This window comes from Pimephales promelas, chromosome 2, assembly GCF_988280905.1.
Source record: "Pimephales promelas chromosome 2, fPimPro1.hap1.1, whole genome shotgun sequence".
Classification (NCBI taxonomy): domain Eukaryota; kingdom Metazoa; phylum Chordata; class Actinopteri; order Cypriniformes; family Leuciscidae; genus Pimephales; species Pimephales promelas.
In genome coordinates, this window is record NC_142770.1 from 43,428,985 (window position 1) to 43,452,191 (window position 23,207).

The 23,207-nt window shown below is 36.0% G+C and overlaps 2 protein-coding genes and 1 long non-coding RNA gene across 3 annotated transcripts in view; 2 read left to right on the forward strand and 1 right to left on the reverse strand.

Moving 5' to 3' along the window:
- Nucleotides 1–21,803, reverse strand: part of LOC120461325 (uncharacterized) — a 274,723-nt gene extending 252,920 nt beyond the window's left edge. Inside the window, exons 1-3 of the mRNA XM_089120098.1 lie at nt 21,634–21,803; nt 21,021–21,194; nt 20,593–20,766 (exon numbers count right to left, since the gene is read on the reverse strand). Of these exons, the coding sequence (XP_088976224.1) occupies nt 20,593–20,766; nt 21,021–21,194; nt 21,634–21,791 (506 nt within the window). The 5' untranslated portion in view covers nt 21,792–21,803. The remainder of the gene's footprint in view (nt 1–20,592; nt 20,767–21,020; nt 21,195–21,633) is intronic.
- On the forward strand, nt 5,081–10,123 carry LOC120479430 (uncharacterized). The gene is made up of 6 exons (XM_089122626.1): nt 5,081–6,853; nt 6,953–7,321; nt 7,452–7,544; nt 7,681–7,773; nt 7,893–8,030; nt 8,109–10,123. The coding sequence occupies exons 2-6, from the start codon at nt 7,060–7,062 to the stop codon at nt 8,630–8,632; spliced, it is 1,110 nt and encodes a 369-aa protein (XP_088978752.1). The 5' UTR covers nt 5,081–6,853; nt 6,953–7,059; the 3' UTR covers nt 8,633–10,123.
- Nucleotides 15,331–17,634, forward strand: LOC148997554 (uncharacterized). The gene is made up of 3 exons (XR_016147350.1): nt 15,331–15,530; nt 16,561–16,673; nt 16,838–17,634. It is a non-coding gene; the product is annotated as an uncharacterized LOC148997554 (long non-coding RNA).
- Nucleotides 21,804–23,207: the final 1,404 nt, after the last annotated feature.

Consider the following 23,207-nt stretch of genomic DNA (forward strand, 5'->3'; position numbering starts at 1 on the left):
TGCACACTCTTTCTCCCTCTTTCTCTCACACAAACACTCAAACTCACACTCAGACAAACAAACACACACTCACACGCACATGCACTCATACCCTCACACAAACACACACTCTCACACCTGTTGCAAGGACTGAACAATCTCCATTCTTGAATACATTTAAGAATGTTTCAAGTCACTTCCTAGATTTGCATAAGTGGCTTGCATTGGAAGATTCCTTAACAAACACTGATTATTATATACATATTCATTTATTAAACGTCGATTGTTTTTATTACATGACTTCTTGTCAGAGAATCTATTTGATTATTTTGAGTACACTGACCTTTTGCTGCATTTCCTTTTTATAATTCAGACCGAAAAATATATTTAAGAATTGGATATTTAATATGAGACATCCTTTCCATTCAATACCCTGAGAAAAATATGAGCACACTTGCTGAAAAGAACATGATATTTTACATTGAACATGACATGATTTTGATTTGTTGCATTATGCGTTTCCATGCATTTCTTCATGAGTTCAAGTACATATGTGTTTCATTCGCGAAGCAGACATTTAAGATGCTTTTCAGACGTCTCACAGAGAGCCCATTCACCCACTGAGGTCTGTCCAGACAACCGCACCGCTGGAGGTGACAGGATTGGTCGAGAAGGGACAGATTATCGTTATGGGGAAGGTGCCAGGGAAACGTGAGTGTCTTCATGAAGGAACGACACGCCAACTGAAAGTCAAAAGGTCCAGATTGACCATACAAACTTTTCTCACATCTCCAGAAGAAAGCCTGAACGCCTCATCCACCTGCTGGACTCAAGCTACATATGCCTGATGAGAACAGGTGTTCTGCAGGTGAACAAAGCCCTCTGAGCGTCAACAGATGCCAACATTGCAAAGAGACAATTGTTGAATTACAACAAGGATTACAACAAACGTCTTACTGTGTCTATGACCCCTAAAGTGTCTGAATCTGACCCACTGGGGTCAAGGAGGGAATCTGTAAGACTGGAAAACTGGTTAAAGAGAAAATATCTGACCAGTGGCCTCTAAAGACAAAAGGCATTGCTTGCAAATTAACATTTGACACCCTACCCCCTTTTCTCTGCACATCTTATCTGCATCTTCTCTCTTTCACTCTCTCAGTCAATGATACTGAAAACTCACACAAGAATATGGTTTTAATGTGAATCTGATAATCTTTAAGGATTGCTCTCATTCCCCCAGTAAGACTGGTGGGGGGGATTCAGTCCATTGTATCCTGGTGATTTACATATGAAATGAGGTCTGATTATAAAGGGAGATGCAACAAGAGTTCGGGGCTGCTTTCTGTATTCAGATCAGCCCGTGATGTTGTGTCTTCAAGGCTCAGCTCATGTAGCCTATGTTGGGTAAAGTTCTTTGTTCTAAAACATTTGATGGTTTGCTCTGATTATCTTGTGGAATTCTAATGATACATTTACCTGACATAATAAATTGTTATATTTGGCTATTCTAACAGACTTTGACTTTATTTTCATTAAAGTTAAAAGGAATAGTCAAGCATTAACGTATTAAATGATGCACAGATATCATTGATAAACCCTTTTCATTTTATGGAGTCCGATGAAACGAGTTAATACATAAGATTAAATGTATTGCATTTAATTAACTTCACTTTGCCACGGAAAAGACGGAACACGCTTGAAACCTTCCCCACGAATCGAATTCCGCGATTTGGGTCGATTTCGTGGCCCTTTTTACAAGATGATGCTTCGAATCCTTCCATTTAATCGCCACATCTTCTAAAAGCTCAATATCAGCCATTGTGCGTCATTATACGCATTGTGATGGGGCATTTTATTTACATCCATTTCATTCTGCATCTGACAAGCTACGGATGTCACTTATAATCTAAATGGGAAATAGTTCAGCGCAAATGTAATTTCTTGCAGCTTTCTGAATGGTTGAGACACGTCATACGTTATTTTATCAAAAATAAAACAAACTAAAGACATATGCATGAATACCATGATTCCCGTAGCTGATGAAGACATTTTTATGATGAAAACTACTTTCCCCAGTAGACAAATAATACATCTATTTATCGATATATCTATATATCTCTCTAATTATCTATCTATCTGACTGACGATCTAATTGCTATATCTGCTCCGTTAGATGGACATATTGGCGAGAATATCAGTTTTGTACATTATTTCGCTCAGTTTACCATCTTATTTATGAGAATGAATTGTATAAGCCAATATTATTGAAGAACATATTAATTTCTTTTTTGGAAATATGTGTTAATTTTCATTTCTGTTGCAGATCGATCAAACGGGTGTTCGTGTAGGCTGTTAATTGTAAGACTTGCTTTGTGAAGTCTTCGTGTTATTTATGAGAGGCAGTATTGCCATTTATTTTACACAACCGTCCAACTACAGCTCGCTGCATCCTGCGGTGGATATCCAACCCGGCCCAAATCCAAGTGTGACGTCAGAAGCCACGCCCATGTCCAAAGACGGCACGTGACTCAATTTGATGTGATTCGTGTACACATGCCGGAATATGTTTATGGTTGTTATCATAGTAGTTATTGATTTATAATAAAGATGAGGTTATTTGTGTAGAGATGTGGCACTACAGATTATTGGTGCAGTTAAATTGTGACGCTTTGGCAGGCTTGGAATCGTCTAAATCACAAGCACTCCTTCAACAGCTGTATTAGACAATACGTTTGCATTGCTCACTGGTTTTGTAAGTTAATGACAAGTAAACAATGTACCTTAAAACGATATTTTTGTATTTCTCTTGTATTTCTGTTACAAATGGTAATCAATAATCATGGTTTTGCTATAATAAACATATAAGGGAGCATCTATATTTAAACTAAAATGAGTTTTTATCTCTTTCTTAATTATATGGGATCCAAACTGCACTTATAGTTATCCCTTCTAAAAAATAATTAAAAAAAACGTTTTTAAACATTTCTTTCTATGTGGTTATAGAAATATTGCATTTTTACAAATTAAGAATTCACCTGTTAATGCCTGTTATAGCAAATTACTTTGAAATGGCATAATGGAATTTATGTAAACCTTAAATCATATACTAATATATAATATACTCATTAGTCATTATAAGCAAAGTGAGATATTTCATGCCTTTATGTGTTATAAATTTGATGATTACGGCATATAGCTATGTTGAATTACCGAAATAAATTAACTTTTGCACAATATTCTAATACACAAAAAAACAGTTAATCTCTCGCTTCCTCTTCTGTACAGGTTTTATGAGTTTAACATTTCAAAATATCATCATAGTTCAAAATATCTTGGTCACAAATGATTTTTTTAATGTAATATTTTGTGTTAATACATCAAGTTTACACATATGGTTAAAAAATGACCCATTTATGCAAGTGTGATAACTTTTTGTTAAAATTACCAATGTCAGTTGTTCAGAGCAAATCCCTACACAATCGGAGGCTGCAGCTTTAGGACCCTTGTTTTAGTTTGTATGTACATAGTTCGAAAGACATTTAATCTCAGGAGTATTTTTATAAAATGTGTTTTTTTATTCAAAATGCATCAGAGACATTTACAAAAATGTAAATTCATACAAAACAAATTAAAAATGTATATCAATCTTATTCAACTGAAAAGTGGTGTGAGCCCTAGTTTCTTGAATTATGCTGTATATTGATTAACCTACTTAAGTTTAACTAATTTGCTCATTATCAGATAAAATAACGATGGAATCAGCACATGCAGTCACTAAATGATATGGCCAGAATATCAGAAGGCAAAACTCGAGAATGATTCAAGCATGAATTTATTTATATATACATATGTGTTTATTCATATTATACGAAAGAACAAAATTATTTATGCTAGAACAAAAGCACCAAAAAGATCCCCCGTTTTCCACCAGTTGCTGCAGGAATGGCTTCAACTCTGAGAGAGAGAGAAATACAAATGAGTTTAACATGTTCAAATGAAATATATATTTCTGATTTAACACTAAACAGTTATGAAATGTTGGAGTTGTAGAGAGAGAAAGTCAAATTGAATATTCATGTTACTGACGTAATTCCAAACTCCAAATGTGTAAATGTAAAAGTAACAGCCAACAATTGAATGGTCTCCTTTCTTTCCTCAATTATTTGTCAATTTGTCAGTTAAAATCTTCCACTTCACTGAAATAGTTATCAGAGAACAGTCACAGTTGTGTTACTGTAACAGAATTATCAGTAACAAAAGGGTGCACTGGGCATTGTGCAAAAATAATGAATAATCTACTCTGACCTGCAATGATAATCCAGACCAGAAAGGAAGACGTGCTCAGCCTCCTGTGAGGAGATATCACAGCCAGGAGACAGCCAGGGCATTTATGATTGCCTATGGAAAAAGTAAATATAAATGTACAATAATATATCTCATATTCTTTTTCAAGCAGAATAAGATTTACAGGATGTAACGTCACACATAAACACTAAAATAATATATTTTTATATTTACCCTTAATCCAAATAACAACATGAAATTGGTGAAATAATAATAATAGTATAGTAGACATAACAAAAGTTTCAGTTGAGAGTATAGGCTACTGATACTAAATACACCAAGAGACATCACAGGGGAGTTAAATGACCAATATGAAAGTTGAAGATAATTCATAGCTCTAAAACAACATCAAACCTTATTGATTCGAATTACGTCGATATTTTGACAATTTATTACATATCGCGGGCTTTCGCGCTAATTGCGGAGCAGGCATGCTAGTCAAGTGATCAGCCCCACACATTACAAACTACTAATAAAGTGATAAGAGCAACTTACAACAGGTAACATCTCATTCTCATACAGCTCATTCGTATTATGTTAAACAGTGTTTATACTAAAACCGCAAGTGTGTTTTGTGCATTTTGTTTCGCAGTTACCTTCGTCTTCTAGTCTTCTCTTCTTGATAGTTCTTCCTGTTTTTAAATGTTAACGAGAATGTGTCCAATTTGGGCATGGGCGTGGTAGCTTCTGACGTCACACTTGGATGGGGCCGGGTTGGATGTCCACCGCAGGATGCAGCGAGAGGCTTCTCGTTCAGGACGGAGCATGAAACTTAAATGAGAGAATTAACGCCTTGCAATGAGGCGCGCTAACCACGCCTCCTCACACGCCCCGTAGAAGACGCACGTGCGGCGGATTGGTCCACGCTCTATTCACGCCCCGTAGAAGACGCATTCACGAAGCATTGGTCCTCGCTTCATAGAGGCGCAGGTAAACTCCTCCCATACTCTGACAGAGGTTGTTTTAAAAAACCAGAAGCTCAATACTCGTTTTTGCGGCATATAAAACCGATTGTTTTATATCAAACAAATATACCTATTCGTATGTGCGTCACCAACCCCTCTCCACTTCAGGGTGATCACGCGAACGGGGAAATTTTCCCCACGATGGTGAAAAACAATACATTTTCAAACTTTAAGGGCGACATAAAACAAAGATAGTGATTTTATTAAAAGGAAAAATCTTTTACACAGACTTGAAGTTGTACAAACTATAACAAATACAATAATGTTGTAAAATATTTTAATGTTCTATTAAAAAAGTTTTCTAAAATACCTCTTTAGTATTTCATAAAAAATGCACGGGGTCATATATTTTATGTTAAAACAGTTTAAAAATTGCATTAAAAAGTCAAAGATCGACCATTTTACAGAAAAAGTCAAACAAGAGGGGTTTTTCATTACAGAAAACTGTTTTTCTAAACCATTTATTTTTTAAAAAGACATACGTTTACAAAACAATGTTTAAAATCCGTTTTTAGTCAATTTATATCATTAAGACGCAGCAGGAGTCTTTACCTTTACACGCTATTTAGTAAATTCCTCCGTTTTATATAAAACATATTTGCTCCATTTATATAAAGAAGCATTGGTCCTCACTTCATAGAGACACACGTAAACTCGTCCCATACTCTGACAGAGGCTGTTTTAAAAAACCCCAAAGCTAAATACTCGCTTTTGTGGCATATAAAACCGATTGTTTTATATCAAACAAATATACCTATTCTTAGTTTGCCTGTGGTATATTTTATGTTAAAAGTTATATTTTAAAATGTTTACCTCAGTGTTTTAAACATGCCATTACAGTCAGACCTGAGGTCTCACATAGTTTTTATATAGCCTACTTTATTTGATTCTACATTACATGTCGATTTCATTCGGAATCAAAAACTTTGAATAATCCAACTGGTTAAAACAAAAGCAGAGTACATTGTTATGGATTAATTAGAGTTCTAAGGGGTGCAGGGAAGTCTTTTCCAGATAAACGCACTGCCTACACTTTGGTGACACACACACACACACACACACACACACACACACACACACACACACACACACTGACCCCTTGGCCCCGACCCCATGCCACGTCCACACGGAGTCCCAATACCTGTTTTTCCGTTTGTAGTGTACGAATTATTTTATTAGAGGTGTTATCTGATGAGTCCTGGAGGGTTTCCCCCACATCTTTCGTAAGTCGTAAAATAAAATATCACAAGCCCCCCTACCACATGAGGAGTTGAAAGATATCCTTTGAAAAAGGATGAGATGGCGGGAAAAGTCGGGATGTTTAAAAACATGACAAGTTCTTTCATTCGGCGCTTTCACTCTAACCATATTGCACCACGTCTCGAGTCTCTAAGGAAAATGGCTGAAAACCAATACGGTATGTTGATGATTTAATATTTAGCAACAAAACTATTATAAACTATTTGTATATATACTTATATAAATATTTTTATCATCATGTATAGAGGATGTACTCCCGGATCTATATTTTGATGCTGATTTGGCAGAAGTTCTGGATTCTCTTTGTGAGTAGCCTATTTCTTTGTCTTTTATGATTTTCCATTTTATATCTGTAATGAAAATATTAAAAGGGTATGTGATATATTTGTTTGCATGTGTTTTAGATGATGAAGCGATATCAGACGGTTGTCCGCTTGATGAAATTTTACAAAACAGTGCAGAAAACACATTCGAATCCCCCGCGTTACAGACCTCTGTAACACAACGACCTATGCAATCGTCAGAAGAAACAGTATGTGCATCATTGGACAACCCGATACACGGTTATGAGGACGTCACACCCTGGAGTACTCTAGGGGCGGACAGTGAGCACTCAGACACTTCTCCGGACACCAGAACGAACGCATCTGCAACGGAGCCAAGTCGCAAACAACTCCGGAGGCCTTCTTCGGGGAAAGGTGTTAAGAGGCTTCGTGAAACTTATGGTGAATACGACTCCAACAATGATCTGCGCTTAGCATACCCTGACAATGGTGAGTAAAGCAATACCCTATATGATAATTTTAATATAACATATTTTAGTTTAATATATTTTAGTTTAATATATTTTATTTTAATCTATTGTTATTTAAATTAATAAAAATAAATGTCATTTATCCCCAGAGGAAAACTCTGTAGGGGGGATTAAGAGGCTTCGTGAAACTTATGGCGAATACGACTCCAACAAGGGTCTGCGCTTAGCATACCCTGACAGTGGTGAGTAAGGCAATACCCTATACATATATGATAATTTTAATATAACATATTTTAGTTTAATATATTTTAGTTTAATATATTTTATTTTAATCTATTGTTATTTAAATTAATAAAAATAAATGTCATTTATCCCCAGAGGAAAACTCTGTAGGGGGGATTAAAAGGCTTCGTGAAACTTATGGAGAATATGCTCCAGACAACGGTCTGCGTTTAGCATACCCTGATAGCGGTGAGTAAAGCAATACCCTATACATACATGATCATTTTTAATATAACATATTTTAGTTTAATATAATATATTTTTATATATTGTTATTTAAATTAATAAAAAATGTCATTTATCCCCAGAGGAAAATCCGACCGATGAGCGCACCTCCAATACGAAGTACGAAGAAACGGAGTGTACAGCAGGCTCTTACAAGAAACGACTTTCTGCCTCGAGAGACTGTGAGGTCACCCCTAACGCATCCTCTTCGGAAGATAGCGGTGAGATACTATACAGTCTATATCATATAAATAATACATAAATTGCTATTATAATAAACATTATTATTATTATTTTAGAACCAGATTATCCCGAAAGAGACTTGGAGATATTTTTAGAATCCCAGGCAGATGTGCTGGATGCCGTCGGATCTCAAGACTCATCACCCAGTACACACTCCGATGAAGATACCCACGATCCGTTCAGACCTTTATTCACCCCTCAAGATTTTCACAGACTGAGTTATGACACATTTCGCAGTGCCAACCGGAATTTTCTAAGGGTTTTAGATGTCGCTTCACGACCCTTAACCTACCAAGAAACAGAGGACCTGCTCGTCGAATCACAAGCGCCAGTAGTTGCTCTTCAGCGCAGGATTATCGAACTCCAAAATCAACACGCCGGACAATTATCCAACACCGTAGAGTTTTTTGGAAACTGTCACGAACAAACACAGACTGAGAACAGGCGTCTGTGGGGAGTTGTTGATCAGGTAAGAGGAGATCAGCAAATACTCACCCTAGCAGTAACGCTAATTTCTGAACGCTTGAATATCATTCAACGTATTTTGAGAGATTTACCCGAGACCCTAAGGAGGAGATGATGACCGCTCATTTTTTCAATGCTTGTTTTTATTTTTTTATTTTTATTTTTTATTAAAGTTTTAAGCTTTTGTTTTTAACTTGTTTATTTTACACAAAGTCTGTAATTGTATTAACATGATGTTTTGAGTTTGTATGCCTGTTACGTTTTTTCATATCTGTAGACATTAGTTTTATGTATATTGTATGTTTTTTTTTTTTTTTTGTCATACACTATTTTTAAATAAACCACTTTTACAAAAATGCTTTCTAAAAAAACACGTTCGGATAACGACTCTGATGAAGACGACCGCCTCAACTCGAGGCGTCAAAGTATTAACGATCAATTACAGAGCTTAATACGTGAGCAGGTAACGGGGATTGATACTACGGGGTTACCGCCTCGGGAGAGATTGCAAAATCTTATTGCCGAACAGCGATCCTGGCTAGATATGGATGATGATGAAACCATCCACTCCGATATGGAGGTTTCGAATCATCATCACCACATTCCTAATATCGACCCTGACGAAGGTATCATGTCGAGAGGTGATGGAAATAGCGAACTTTTACAACGGCTAATAAGTGAACAATTAAACGCGTTAGACACTACAGGACTTTCAGTTAGGGAAAGATTGCAAAATCTTATCGTCGAACAACAAACATGGTTAGACGAAGATAATGATAATAATGATAATAATGATGATGATGAAATCATACAGAATGGGGGAAGGGATGGGGAGTTGAGTCGGGAGGAAATAGACACACTAATATCTGAGGGTGGTAGTGTGGGTGACTTTGTAATAATACCGAGACCGCGTTTCAATGGGGTAGAAATTAACAGAACGTTGAATCTCCGTGAAATAGATACAAATGATTTGGCAGATTTTAATCATCGTCTGCACAATATTTTAAGTGAGATTGTGGGCTTATCGCAACAGGTTGCTGGCAACGATGGTTACATTAACATTGCCCTAACAGGATCTAGCCTACCCACATCAATAAATGCTGTTTTGACCCCCGAAAACAACCATAACCCCGAAATATTTATTGAACAGATTGAACAAGCGGCACAAAGCAATACAGAGCTGAGCACAGACTCGACGCTATCGCTTCAGGTCAGTGTAGCTCTGGGTAGGACGGGGGGAGGACGGAGGAAAATTACAGATCTTGCAATTAGCGAATCGGTAGAGAAAAACAAAATGCATTTATTCAGTCCTACTAACTTCACCAACAACATGTGTCTTAGTTATTGCCTCGCTCATTTTATTAATCCGTCTTACACTGATGCAGACCTACAAAACCCCGCGAGGGAAATCCACACAGCATGTGGTTTTACGCCTAATGAAAAAATAGGGTTTCAAAATCTGTCCATTTTTGAAAAATATTTAGAGTTAAAAATCGTTGTTTTTTACAGAGACTGCTCCGGCAAATTGCAGGTGTACAAAAACACTGACGAAATTCATCCAAAAACAGTACATCTCTTTAACCACGAGCAGCATTATCATCTAATAAAAAATTTAAAGGGCTGGAACCACAATCGTCAACCATCACTCGTGATAAGACCCATTTTACGTTACGTAACAGAACTATTGTGAAGAGGTTAAAGATTGTGTATGACAAAAGAATAATATTACCAGATTATAGGACACTACCCTATGGGTATTAGGGATATTTTGTGAAATATGCCTGAATCAAGTGTTTTGACTATAGACTGTACTATCCTTTTTCAGGAATTGTGAGTGGTCCACAATGTCATAAGACTTATTTGTAAAGAGTCTAATGTATAATTCAGACAAAAAATGTACTCTGTGAAGTTTGATGATTATGTGTACATTTATACATGTTTATACATCTTTTTATGTGATGTTCTGTTACATGCTTTTGGTAATAAAATTCATTGAAAACACTTCAAAGAAATTGAACGATTCATTACCCAACCAGGTAAAAGATCCTCTATTCATTTTCTCCACACTAAATCTATCAGAACAATAAGTCTTAAAGCATATTATTTAATAATTTAAAAAACCCTGATAAGCAACAGATAGATGTTTATTGAGACTTACCAGGATGCAGATAGTCCCTCTCTCAGCTTTCCTCTTAATAAAAACACAGACTACCTACGTCCTTTTAAAGCTGTATTAAATATTTCGACCATATTCACTTTTTTAAATCAGTGATTATTGCAAGGTGATGTTTTTATTTTATTTTTACTGTTGAAAACCTTTATTGAAGAAACTCTGTACCGTTATCTGTTTGAAACTTTGCAATGATATGACGCCTCACTCAGAATAGACGTGAACGTTTTAACCACAACAAACCCCCGTTTTCCATAGGTCTGGACCATATGTATTTGCTGAACACATCAATAACCGTAATAATGTATTTTAATACCATAGTTATATTTCCAAAAAACCCCATATCAACTAAGTCTGTTTGAAAACTATTGATCTTCCCCCATACACGACCCCGCTTATATTTTATTGACTGACCAGCCTTTCACTTTATCAGCTAATCTTACCACACGCTGCTGCTGTGTGATGTGTTTTTAGCCCCCCTCTTTTTACCATCTGTGTGCACCAGAGTTCGTGGGGCCATAGTTTTTTTTTCATGTCGATACAGTGATTTTTCAGAGAAGAATGAATGAATCATGTTAAAACTTTGTTGAGGGTTTTTTATTTATTTTTTTTTACAAACATACACGATAAATATATTTTTTTATTTCAAGAATATCAGTCTTAGATTGTATACTTTTTATTTCAGTTAATTAAAAACACAAGAAATAAAACCATAGAGGTTTTTTTTTTTTAATTTATTTTTCGTATCTATACATACTTTTTTATTTCAGTTAATTAAAAACACAAGGAATACAATAAAAAGCATAGAGGTTTTACAAAAACATTTTTATTTATTTTCGTATTCATACATACTTTTTTTATTTCAGTTAATTAAAAACACAAGGAATAAAATAAAAGCATAGAGGTTTTACAAAAACATTTTTTTATTCATTTATTTTCGTATTCATACATACTTTTTTTATTTCAGTTAATTAAAAAACACAAGGAATAAAATAAAAGCATATAGAGGTTTTACAAAAACAATTTTTAGTCATTTATTTTCGTATTCATACATACTTTTTTATTTCAGTTAATTAAAAACACAAGGAATAAAATAAAAGCATAGAGGTTTTACAAAAACATTTATTTTATTCATACATACTTTTTATTTCAGTTAATTAAAAACACAAGGAATAAAATAAAAACATAGAGGTTTTAAAAAAACACACTTTTTAGTTTTACATATGATTTTAAAAGAAATGTTTGGCAATCCAGGAGGTGCAGCAGTTTCCATCTTCAAACCGAGGTTTCATCATCGATGAGTTTCCACTTCTCGACAGCCGTGTAGATATTTTCCTCGTAGATTTCATCGACGAGTTTCTGTCTGATAGACGCCAGATGCTCCACAATGTACATCTCATCTTTGAGCTCAAACAAAATAGTCTCCACAGCTCCCTGGATTCTTTGCAGGTGTGGGGTAGCCCCGTACAGATTCAAAGCCTGAGCTAAGATAGTTTTCAGCTCAGGTTTGAGGAGTTTCAGACTGATTTCGTCAAAACAATTGTAAAAATAATATGGTGTAGGCTCAAACAGACACGAATGTCTTGTTTGGGACGGATGGTCTACGGTACATCCGGCGCAATCCTTCTTCATTTGCTTATCGATCAGATATTCCAGTATGATGGTAACGACTGCCTTAATAATCCTGAGTCCCACAACCCCTATACACACATCCGGTTTCCCCGCTGACGCGTCACCGCTCACGCAGGTTAAAGGGGGTGGAACCGGCCCGAATGCACCTGCTCCGTAACTTGTGAGGAATGCCAGATTGTGAAATCCAAAATCCGTACAAAATTTATTCAGCCAGTCGATGTTTCTTTGTGTGCATCCACTCGCTACATCCGGTGATCCCAAACCCCGTGATAACCCGTTTGACGGGTAACCATCAACAGATCCGGGAGGGGAGAATGGTGAGATGATATCCTCTTGAGACATAGTGCGAGTATGAGCTGGACTGGCGGAATCCGAAGGCATTATTATTTGTAGAGCGTGGGTGGTGCTATATGCACGCCCCTCCTAGTGGGTGTACACCATTCCGGGTGAAACAACTTCACTTTAATACCCTCGTATCTGTCAAAAGCGTCGCACCATTGGAAAAGTTTGTGTATTTCAGAAAAAATACCATTCAAATTCGCGATATCTTTCCATTGAAAGATGAATTTTAAATCATAAAATCGTAGATGTTCGCTCTCTTTGATAGGCCACGAGCATCCATCCCCATCCTTTCCGAAATCACTGGATAGAATGTAAATGTAGTCCTCGTCATACTTATTGATGTGGTCCGCAAGCAACCTGTATCTTGTCCCAAAACTCAGACCCGACCATTCCGCTATAAATAGCGGCTCACTTCCACCATCTTGCAAGTCCCTCCACACTTTCGTATAAAATAAAATCCAGTCTCTCTCGGTAAACAATAAATCAGGGTCTTCTGTCATATTCGTTGTAAACCGTTCGTCCCCGTCCACATTACTCAGACGGACTTCACGGTTATGTTTGTCGAAATTGTAAATGCATGCACGTCCATCTGATAGCTGAAATGAATATTCCACACGGCCCAATGGCTCGTGAAGAAACTTCGTTAATGATGGTCCTCGTTTTTTCCTAGGCGCTAGAGTCAGATCCGCCATAGCCTCATCAATGTTTCTTTCAGGAGTCTTGGGTTCGGGTGCAGTAGCCATTATAGGCGAATAAGTTTTTTCAGTTAAACCACAAAAAGTGAGTATTGTGTTTCTGGCTTTTTAAAACAGCGTCTGTCAGAGTATGGGAGGAGTTTACCTGCGCCTCTATGAAGCGAGGACCAATGTGTTGTGCGTTCAGGGGCGTGAATAGAGCGTGGACCAATCCGCCGCACGTGCGTCTTCTACGGGGCGTGTGAGGAGGCGTGGTTAGCGCGCCTCATTGCAAGGCGTTAATTCTCTCATTTAAGTTTCATGCTCCGTCCTGAACGGACGTTTTTTAAAACAGTCCGCCGTATGACGTTGGGGGTGGACGTGCTGTACGTATGGATACCGCGTGCACTGGGGTCACGTGATGTGGGAGTGTCGTGGGAGGAGTCTGCGTGTGGTTCCATGCACAGATGCAAACAGTCAGTATGGTTTCTCCCGGTCAAGATGAATGGACGTGTTTCGCGGGGCTCCCGGGATTACATTTACACAAGTTTGAATCGGAGGACTTTTGGAATATCTCTAAAGTTTTGGATAAATCATTGCTGTTGGATTTTTTAAAACAGGATAAAACGTAAGTCTGCAATGAAAAACTTGTTTGACTTTTTCTGTAAAATGACCGGTCTTTTGACTTTTTTCACATATGAATAAATTTTTAAACTGTTTTAAAGGTTTTAACATTTACAGATGTATAAAACAGTAAAGAGACGTGTATTTTAATACTTTTAAACGGCATGTAATTGTAAAACTTTTGCTCAAATACTTTTATTTTTTTGTTATTGAAGACTCTAAAACACCCGTCTTATTTTAAAAATGCATTGGATGTAACGTTAAAGGCTTGCACTGTATCTATAAATGGGTTAATAGATTTAAACATTATACATGTTATGTGAAAAGTAATACTTTTTTAAAATGTATGATAGAAATAGGTCTATTTGTTTGATATAGCTAGAACAACCGGTTTTATGTTTTATTAAGAAAACATAACTATTTACTTGATATAAGTTTAATACATACGCTTTTAGATGTTTTTAAAAACACGATTTAATGCCCCCAGATGCATGAACGCTAAAGACACATGTATTTTAACTTTATACAATATTTTAATACTTTTAAAACGCGTAATTGTGAAAAGAGCGAAACAGATGTTTTATATAAAAACGTAGCAATTTACTAAATAGCGTGTAAAGGTAAAGACTCCTGCCGTGTCTTAATGATATAAATTGACTAAAAACGGATTTTAAAACATTGTTTTGTAAAACGTATGTCTTTTTTAAAAATAAATGGTTTAGAAAAAACAGTTTTCTGTAATGAAAAACCCCTTTGCTTGACTTTTTCTGTAAAATGGTCGATCTTTGACTTTTTAATACAATTTTTAAACTGTTTTAACATAAAATATATATGAAGCCGTGCATTTTTAATGAAACACTAAAGATGTATTTTAGAAAACTTTTTTTAATAGAACACTATTACAACGTTATTGTATTTGTTATAGTTTGTACAACTTCAAGTCTGTGTAAAAGATTTTTCTTTTAATAAAATCACTAAACCTATCTTTTGTTTTATGTCGTCCTTAAAGTTTGAAAATGTATTGTTTTTTCACTATCGTGGGGATCGTGTGATCACCCTGAAGTGGTGAGGGGGTGGTGACACGACCCCTCCGTAACAGGTGTCCAGTTCGGTACCGGGTCGGATGGATCGGGGTCCGGTTCGTGGGGAAATTTTTCCCCCGATCACGTGACCAGTCCAGAAGAGGTGGCTAGGGGTGGTGATGGTGAGGGGTGGAAAGAGGAGGGAGACCGTGGGAATTTCCCACGGTGTACGTACAGTTCATAAGTGGGAGGGGTGGGAGGGGTAAAAGGGGGCGGGGCTTATTTTTATGGGGGGCAATAAACCTGTCAGTTTGATGGGTTGTGCCGCACATCCTCTCTCTTGTATTTTCCAAATTTTGCTTTGTTATTTCACTGACTCTGACCTAGTGAATGTGGATAGCACCGATCTAATATTAAGAGAACACACGAGCAGATTACCAGGTCGTCAGCTCCCGCGAACAATTTAGCAGTGAAGAGGACAACGCAGAGCTGCGCCGCCACGACATGGACAGAGCAAGATACTGCCAGAAAAGATCTTACTTCTTGGTGGTAAGTTTATAAAAATATTTAATATTCTGAAAATATTTTCAGAAGTTGATGTCGATGTTCTGTGGATTACTGGCGTTTCTGTTGATTTGACACTAAAGCGAGTTAACGTCTATCTGTTGACGTCTAACAGTTATCAACTTAATGTTATAGATCTAGACAGTGACATAAAACAACTATAAAAACATTGCACACTGTGTTTGCAGAAAAAAAGGTTATTAATGGTGATTACACAACAGGCTTGATTGTCCCTAAGTAACGTCTTGTGTTTTAAATATTATAATATATTTTAAGCTCTAATAAAACTTACACATTTGTGATATTTAATTCATAGTAAAATCTAATTAATTATTAGTAGGCTGTCAGTTTTCATGTCAATTCGATAAATAAATTAAGTTGTAATCACCAACTATAAGCTTTCACAAAACCAATTATTAAATATCTTGCACTGAGAAATTAAAACGATGTTAAATAATGAAATGAGAGATTTTATATTTAATATTTAGCCTAGCCAAGGAATTTGCACATTGCAAAGACATTTTTTTATTAAACCTGTGAGTAGATGAGGAGTAAGTAGTAGTTGATCCTCTTGATTTGTAACTTTTTGTTGGTGAAAAACAACAAAAACAGTCAATAGTGTGTCATGTAGCAGCTAGTTAAGTGACCTATTATATATTAACACGTATTTGAAAAATTGCGTCCCCCGCATGAATATGTATTTTGCCTGATTATGCATTGAATTATGCAATCGCATAATCGTGTTTTTCTCGAGGGACTGATTTATATGATTTTATGTTTGGTATTCAGCTTTTTTACATTTAATCAAGTCGTTATCAGCTGTCACCAACTTGTAATTTTCAATAGAATGTTCTGTCTTTATTAATAATGAATAATTACTTTAATAATAGCGTGGAAGTTACAGTAATGGTTCGTTAAATCATTTAAACAAAATACAAATTATATATGAAGAACACAAACTAGTGTTATTTCTGCCCTAACTTTGTATAACATGCAACTTTATTTTTTCTTGTAGAGCTTCCAGGGATATTAGCATCTCTCAAAGAGGTCCTGGAGTCCATGAAACGAGGTTCATTCAGCTCAAGCCCAAGATCATCTGAGCTGTGTCTTCCTGAAACCTCAGAAATGGTTAGAAAATTCTTTATGATAAAGAAAAATCCTATTTGTTATAATAATTATATCTGACTTTTTGTGCATTAAGTGTTCTGAATTAAGTAACAAAGTGACAGCTTTTTATTAGAATTATAAATGAACAAGTTTATACTAATGCTTGTTTTATTTATTCTTTCCAGATTTCCCTCGGTGGTTCTGATGTCCCCAAAAGAGTCTATGACGGACTGAACAAGTCAACTTCTCTTTTTACTCAAGATTTGGCCACTTTACTTTTTGCTATTGTATTTCACTTTGTTTGACTTAAAGGATTAGTTCACTTAAAAAAAAAAAAAAAACTTTTGCTGATAATTTACTCACCCCCATGCCAAGATATCCAGGTCATTCTTTCTTCAGTTGAAAAGAAATTAAGGTTTTTGATGAAAACATTCCAGGATTTTCTCCATATAATGGACTTCATTGGGAACCAAACGGTTCAAGGTCCAAAAGACAGTTTCTGTGCAAACTGTTCAAAGGGCTTTAAACGATTCCAGACGATGATTAAGGGTCTTATCAAGCGAAACGATCAGTCATTTAAAAAAAAAAAAACAACGTTTAAGTTTTATAAGCTCAAATGGTCGCCTTGCTCTGTTCTGTTATGCGTGTTCATGACTCTCCTATTCGAACTCGTTCATCAAAATTAACAAATCTTTTTCCGAGTCATTAGGTTCATTCAACGAACGAAATGAATGAATTGACTCGAAAAAAGTTTTGTCAGGGCTGCCAACTCTCAAGCATTCAGCACGAGACTCTCGCAATTGAGCCAATTCTCATGCTTTCACGACAAATTGACTGTTAGCCATTTGGACCTTGAACCGTTTGGTTCCCAGTGAAGTCCATTATATGGAGAAAAATCCTGGAATGTTTTCATCAAAAACCTTAATTCCTTTTCGACTGAAGAAAGAAAGACATGGACATCTTGGAAGACATGGGGGTGAGTAAATTATCAGCAAAAGTTTTTTTTTAAAAGTGAACTAGTCCTTTCAGTTAGTTTATTTATTTATTGTTCTGTTTAATACCTCTGCAAATCAATGCATTTTATGTTAATGTATTTTGTTTAGTTTTATCTTTCAAAGAGTGTTTGTGTGTGTTGTAGAAATATTTGTTTTGTTGAATTAAAATGTTTAACTGTATTTTTAATACATTAAAATATATTATTTTTATATTAAATGGTTTTTGGAAAAAATATATTTTTAATATGTTAATAGTGGGTCCTACAGTGTTCTACTAATACATTATTAATAAGCTGAAATTATATTTAAAATATACTTAGAACGCATTATTGTGAAGCTAAAAATATACTAATGCTGTATTTCTAAAGTCGATTTAAAGTGTATTAAAATACACTTTGAATAAGTGCTATTATATTACATTAAATGTACTTAAAATGGTTCCATTTTAGCACATTTTAGTATAATAAAATATATTACTATTACCTTAAAATTGAACTTAAATACATATTAAAATACACTTAATATACTTGAAGTTGTTTCAATTTAGCACATTTAATACATATTTAATACGGTACATTTAAAATACATTAAGTATATCAAAATAAGTACAATTTAAATATATTTCCTTTTCACCTGGGCTGTTACTTTATCCACAACAGTAAAAGACCTGGGTGTTATACTAGACCGCAACTTGTCGTTCGAAAATCATATTTCATATGTTACAAGAACAGCCTTTTTCCACCTTAGAAACATTGCTAAGCTACGTAACATGCTATCTATTTCTGATGCAGAAAAATTAGTTCACGCATTCATGACCTCGAGACTAGATTACTGTAATGCTTTATTAGCCGGTTGTCCTGCATCCTCAATAAACAAGCTACAGTTAGTACAAAATGCAGCTGCTAGAGTTCTTACTAGATCAAGAAAATATGATCATATAACACCGATTTTATCATCTCTACACTGGTTACCTATTAAGTTCCGCATCAACTACAAAATACTACTACTGACCTATAAAGCCCTAAATGGTTTAGCACCTATGTACTTAACGGACCTTCTTTCGCCCTACAATCCACCTTAAGATCACTAAATTCAAGGCTTCTGGTCATTCCTAGGATATCGAAGTCCAGTAAAGGAGGGAGGGCGTTCTCGCATTTAGCTCCAAAACTCTGGAATGGCCTTCCCGATACGGTCCGAGCCTCTGACTCGCTGACACAGTTTAAAACTAGATTAAAGACGCATCTCTTTAGTCAAGCATTCACATAATGCTTACCTTCTAGTCCTCTGTTATGCCATACGGAACCGTTTGCCACTGAAACTGCTTAACGCACCAGTGGGGCTCGACAGCCTTTTAGACAAACGGGTCGGCGCGTATGGTTGGGTTGCGGAGAGTTCGGGTTACGGAGAGTTTGTGAGTTATAACGGAAATCATTATGAACATCAGCTATGCTAATTATTTCCCATCTGCCTTTCTGCTGTTATCTCGGGACGCTTGTCCCGAGAAAAATGGCGTTCGTCAGGTCCAGTTTTGTGTCCAGCCTCTCACGGGGATTTCGGATGCCCCAACGCCTGTGATGAGACGACTCAACGCCTGTGATGAGACGACTCAACGCCTGCGATATGTTATGGCGCCGTTTGATTCATAAACAATATTTATATTTAATATTTATATTTAAACAATATGAATGTAAGCCAGAGGAGAACTGGCCCCCGACTGAGCCTGGGTTCTCCCAAGGTTTTTTCTCCATCCAATCTGATGGAGTTTGGTTCCTTGCCACTGTCGCCTTGCTTTTGGCTTGCTTTGAGCTTGCTCAGTTGGGGTTATTTAGTGTTTAGCAATGTTGTTGATCTGTGTTGTGCTACTTACATGTTATCACTGTGAAGCTGCTTTGATACAATCTGTATTGTGAAAAGCGCTATATAAATAAATGTGACTTGACTTGACTATTATATTACATTAAATGTACTTAAAATGGTTCCATTTTAGCACAATTTAGTATAATAAAATATATTACTATTACCTTAAAATTGAACTTAAATACATATTAAAGTACACTTAATATACTTGAAGTTGTTTCAATTTAGCACATTTAATACATATTTAATATGGTGCACTTAAAATACATTAAGTATATCAAAATAAGTACAATTTAAATACATTTCCTTTTCACCTGGGCTATTCGATCTCTCCGGGTTAAAACAGAACAGATTAATGTAAGTTATGCCACGAATGATTTTGAAGGCAAAAGTCCCGCTGATCTCGTTGATTTCGGTCAAAACTCTGTGTGAGAGCATGGGGCAGCTGTACACATCGTCATGTTTTGCGGTGACTGTGTGCTTCTGTCGAACAGGCACTCTCAGCCATAAAGCAAATTAAAATTTATGCTAGAAATAAGACGAGACAGACACGACATTATTGGAACTGAAACGCATTTAGAACCTGTACGACAGTAATTGAAGTCTTCTTGAGGAAAGAAATAAGGATGGATTTTGTGTAAAAAAAAAAAATCTGTAGTTTTGGTGAGTATATGCTTTTTCCCCCGTGGTGAATATGATTTTCTTCTTAATTTTTTGTATAAATTTATGATCGAAACTTAATTTTTTTCAAACATTCATACTATTGTAACGTCTGAAAAGGGACTATTGTAACCCTTGAACGACAAGATAAGTGAGGCTTCGTTTCTGAACTTATAATCGGATTCGGAACGCAAGAACCACTTTACAAACGCACCAGCCGAACGCACGCGCTCGTTTCTCTCTACCGGCCTCTCCCGAACTCACCGCATAACCCAATAACTGCCGGTGCAAAATAAAAACAACAATTATAGAGAGTCTTTACGCTGATACACTATTAAAAGTTATTAATTCAGGTAGGACAGACGGCCTAGGTGTGAAATACACGGCCCGCCACTGCTGTAATTACTGTACAGTATAATGACACTAACTGTAGTTTCTCCAGCTTGAATTGTGGGTTCATCAGTAGATCACTGAGGTTTTTCACTCCAGAGTCTCCTAGATTATTCCAGCTCAGGTCCAGCTCTCTCAGGTGTGACGGGTTTGATTTCAGAGCTGAAGACACATCAGAACAACCTTCATCTGTCATATAACAGTCTCTTAACCTACATTAGCAGAGAGAGAGAGAGAGAGAAAGAGAGAGAGAGAGAATGAAGAAAATTAGAGACTCTTTATTCTGTAAAGTCACATCATCTTCATCAGCAAATAAAACAGAGGAAGAGAGATCTTCATCTTTATTTCACCAGATGACAAAATAATAAGGTGAAAATGTTTGTACAAATATAATGTTAATGTGTTCTTGTTTAAACAGTTGAAGTGATTTTAAGCATTTAGATTCTTGTATGTGAATGTGACTGACCTCAATCTCTCCAGTTTACAGTGTGAATCCTTCAGTACGGCACATAAGTGCTTCACTCCTGAGTCTCCTAGTTTATTCCCGGTCAGGTCCAGCTCTCTCAGGTGTGACGGGTTTGATTTCAGAGCTGAAGTCAGGATGAGACTCTGTTTCTCTGTAATACTGCATCCACTCAGACTGAAGACAGGGAAATAACAATAGTTCACATCTATGATGATCATCTTATTGAAGAGCTACAGCAGCATTTAGTTTCCAATAGTCTGTTTTAAAACCCAGTCACACTAGTTCTGTGCGCTGGAAGACACTGTTTCTTCTCTTTCATTTCTAACGATTTATTTGTCGTCTCTCTTCTTTATTCTCTGTTGAAAATGCAGATTTCTGTGTGTACACAATCAGTGCATTGTATCAGATGCTGGGAATTAAAAAAAATACAAACTACACTCTACTAACTAGATAAAAAACTGTGAAAAGATAAAGAACTATATAAAAAAAATGTGAGCAATAAGTAAACCCCCATAAAGTGCACTGCTATAACCAATGAAACATAAGCCCTGCTGTCTTCAAATAAATAAACTTCAGTCACACTGTAATTGCTGTACAGTATAATGACACTAACTGTAGTTTCTCCAGCTTGAATTGTGGGTTCATCAGTAGATCACTGAGGTTTTTCACTCCAGAGTCTCCTAGTTTATTCCCGCTCAGGTCCAGTTCTCTCAGGTGTGACGGGTTTGATTTCAGAGCTGAAGTCACATCAGAACAACCTTCATCTGTCATATCACAGCAGCTTAACCTACATTAGCAGAGAGAGAGATTTTACAAATACTTTATTAAAACAGTTGTAAAAAACAACACTCAAGTAAAATCACATTAAATCAACACACTCTTGAAAATTAGCTTATTCTCTACAATAGAGCAGAGCACATCTTTGTGACACCAAATATTGGCAAAATTTCCAAGATCATTAAACTATAATAGTTAAAATCTATTCTTATACGTGATTTCAACATTTTAATAAATACAAAAACAGCATCATCATCTGTAGATCCTTCAACCTTATTTTGTCTACTCATATACACTGCCTCTTTGCTCTTCCCAAAATAAAATCTTTGCTCTTCCCAAAATAAAATTAAAGAGCTGACACTGCTCCCTCTTTTGAGCAGATAGAGAGAGAGAGAGAGAGAGAGAGAGAGAGAGAGAATGAAGAAAATAAGAGACTCTTTATTCTGTAAAGTCACATCATCTTCATCAGCAAATAAAACAGAGGAGAGATCTTCATCTTCATCTTCATCAGATCACAAAATACTAAAGTGAAAATGTTTGTAGAAATTTATTGTGAAATTAGACTCTGTGAGATATTGCGTTTATTGCGATATTGTGTTTTAGTTTAAACTTTTGATTCTTGTATGCATGATATACAATATCTGAGGTGGAAGTGTGCCTTCGGAGCGTGTGATTGGCTGAATGTGAGGTGGAAGTGTGCTTTCGGAGCGTGTGATTGGCTGAATGTGAGGTGGAAGTGTATGGAAGTAAAATAATGTCTAATGTTTTTGAAACAAAAAGCATGTTGAATTGCACCAATTAAAAAAAAAGCTTTGTGTTAACCCTGCTTGCATTTTAATCCATTGTATTTTTAAGGCTTACATTTTTATGGGCTGAAATTCAACATGGCTGAATATTTAAGCTGTGAATATTTCAATTAAAAACATTTTTCATTATTAAAAATTCAATAATCCATATTCACCTTTCATATTTCACTTCCACAATTTTCAAACTGTTTAAAAATACAACCTATAATATTCAACAGGCAATTTTCGGTCCATTTTATTCCACCTTGAAAATTCGCTTCCACAAATTCAGTGGTTCAAATTCAACAGTAAATTCAACGGTGACATCCGGAAACTGCAGGAAAAGCAGTAGATTACTGAGCATACTCTCTATCTGCTGTTAGACGGCTTTACCAGCAGGGGGTGCACGCACATGTTGAAAAGCACCAAAGCAACAGGAGAGGCCTTCACAAAACCTCATTTGCTGAAATGGACAGAGCGATGAGTATGAGTTATAATTTATATGTGTGTGGGAAAGATTGATTAAGACACAAAACACATGAGCCTTTACTCAAGTGTCTTATGAGACTTAATTTTGATTTGTCCACGGCAAAACTAAATTCTCTCGCCGTTGGCATTGATAGTA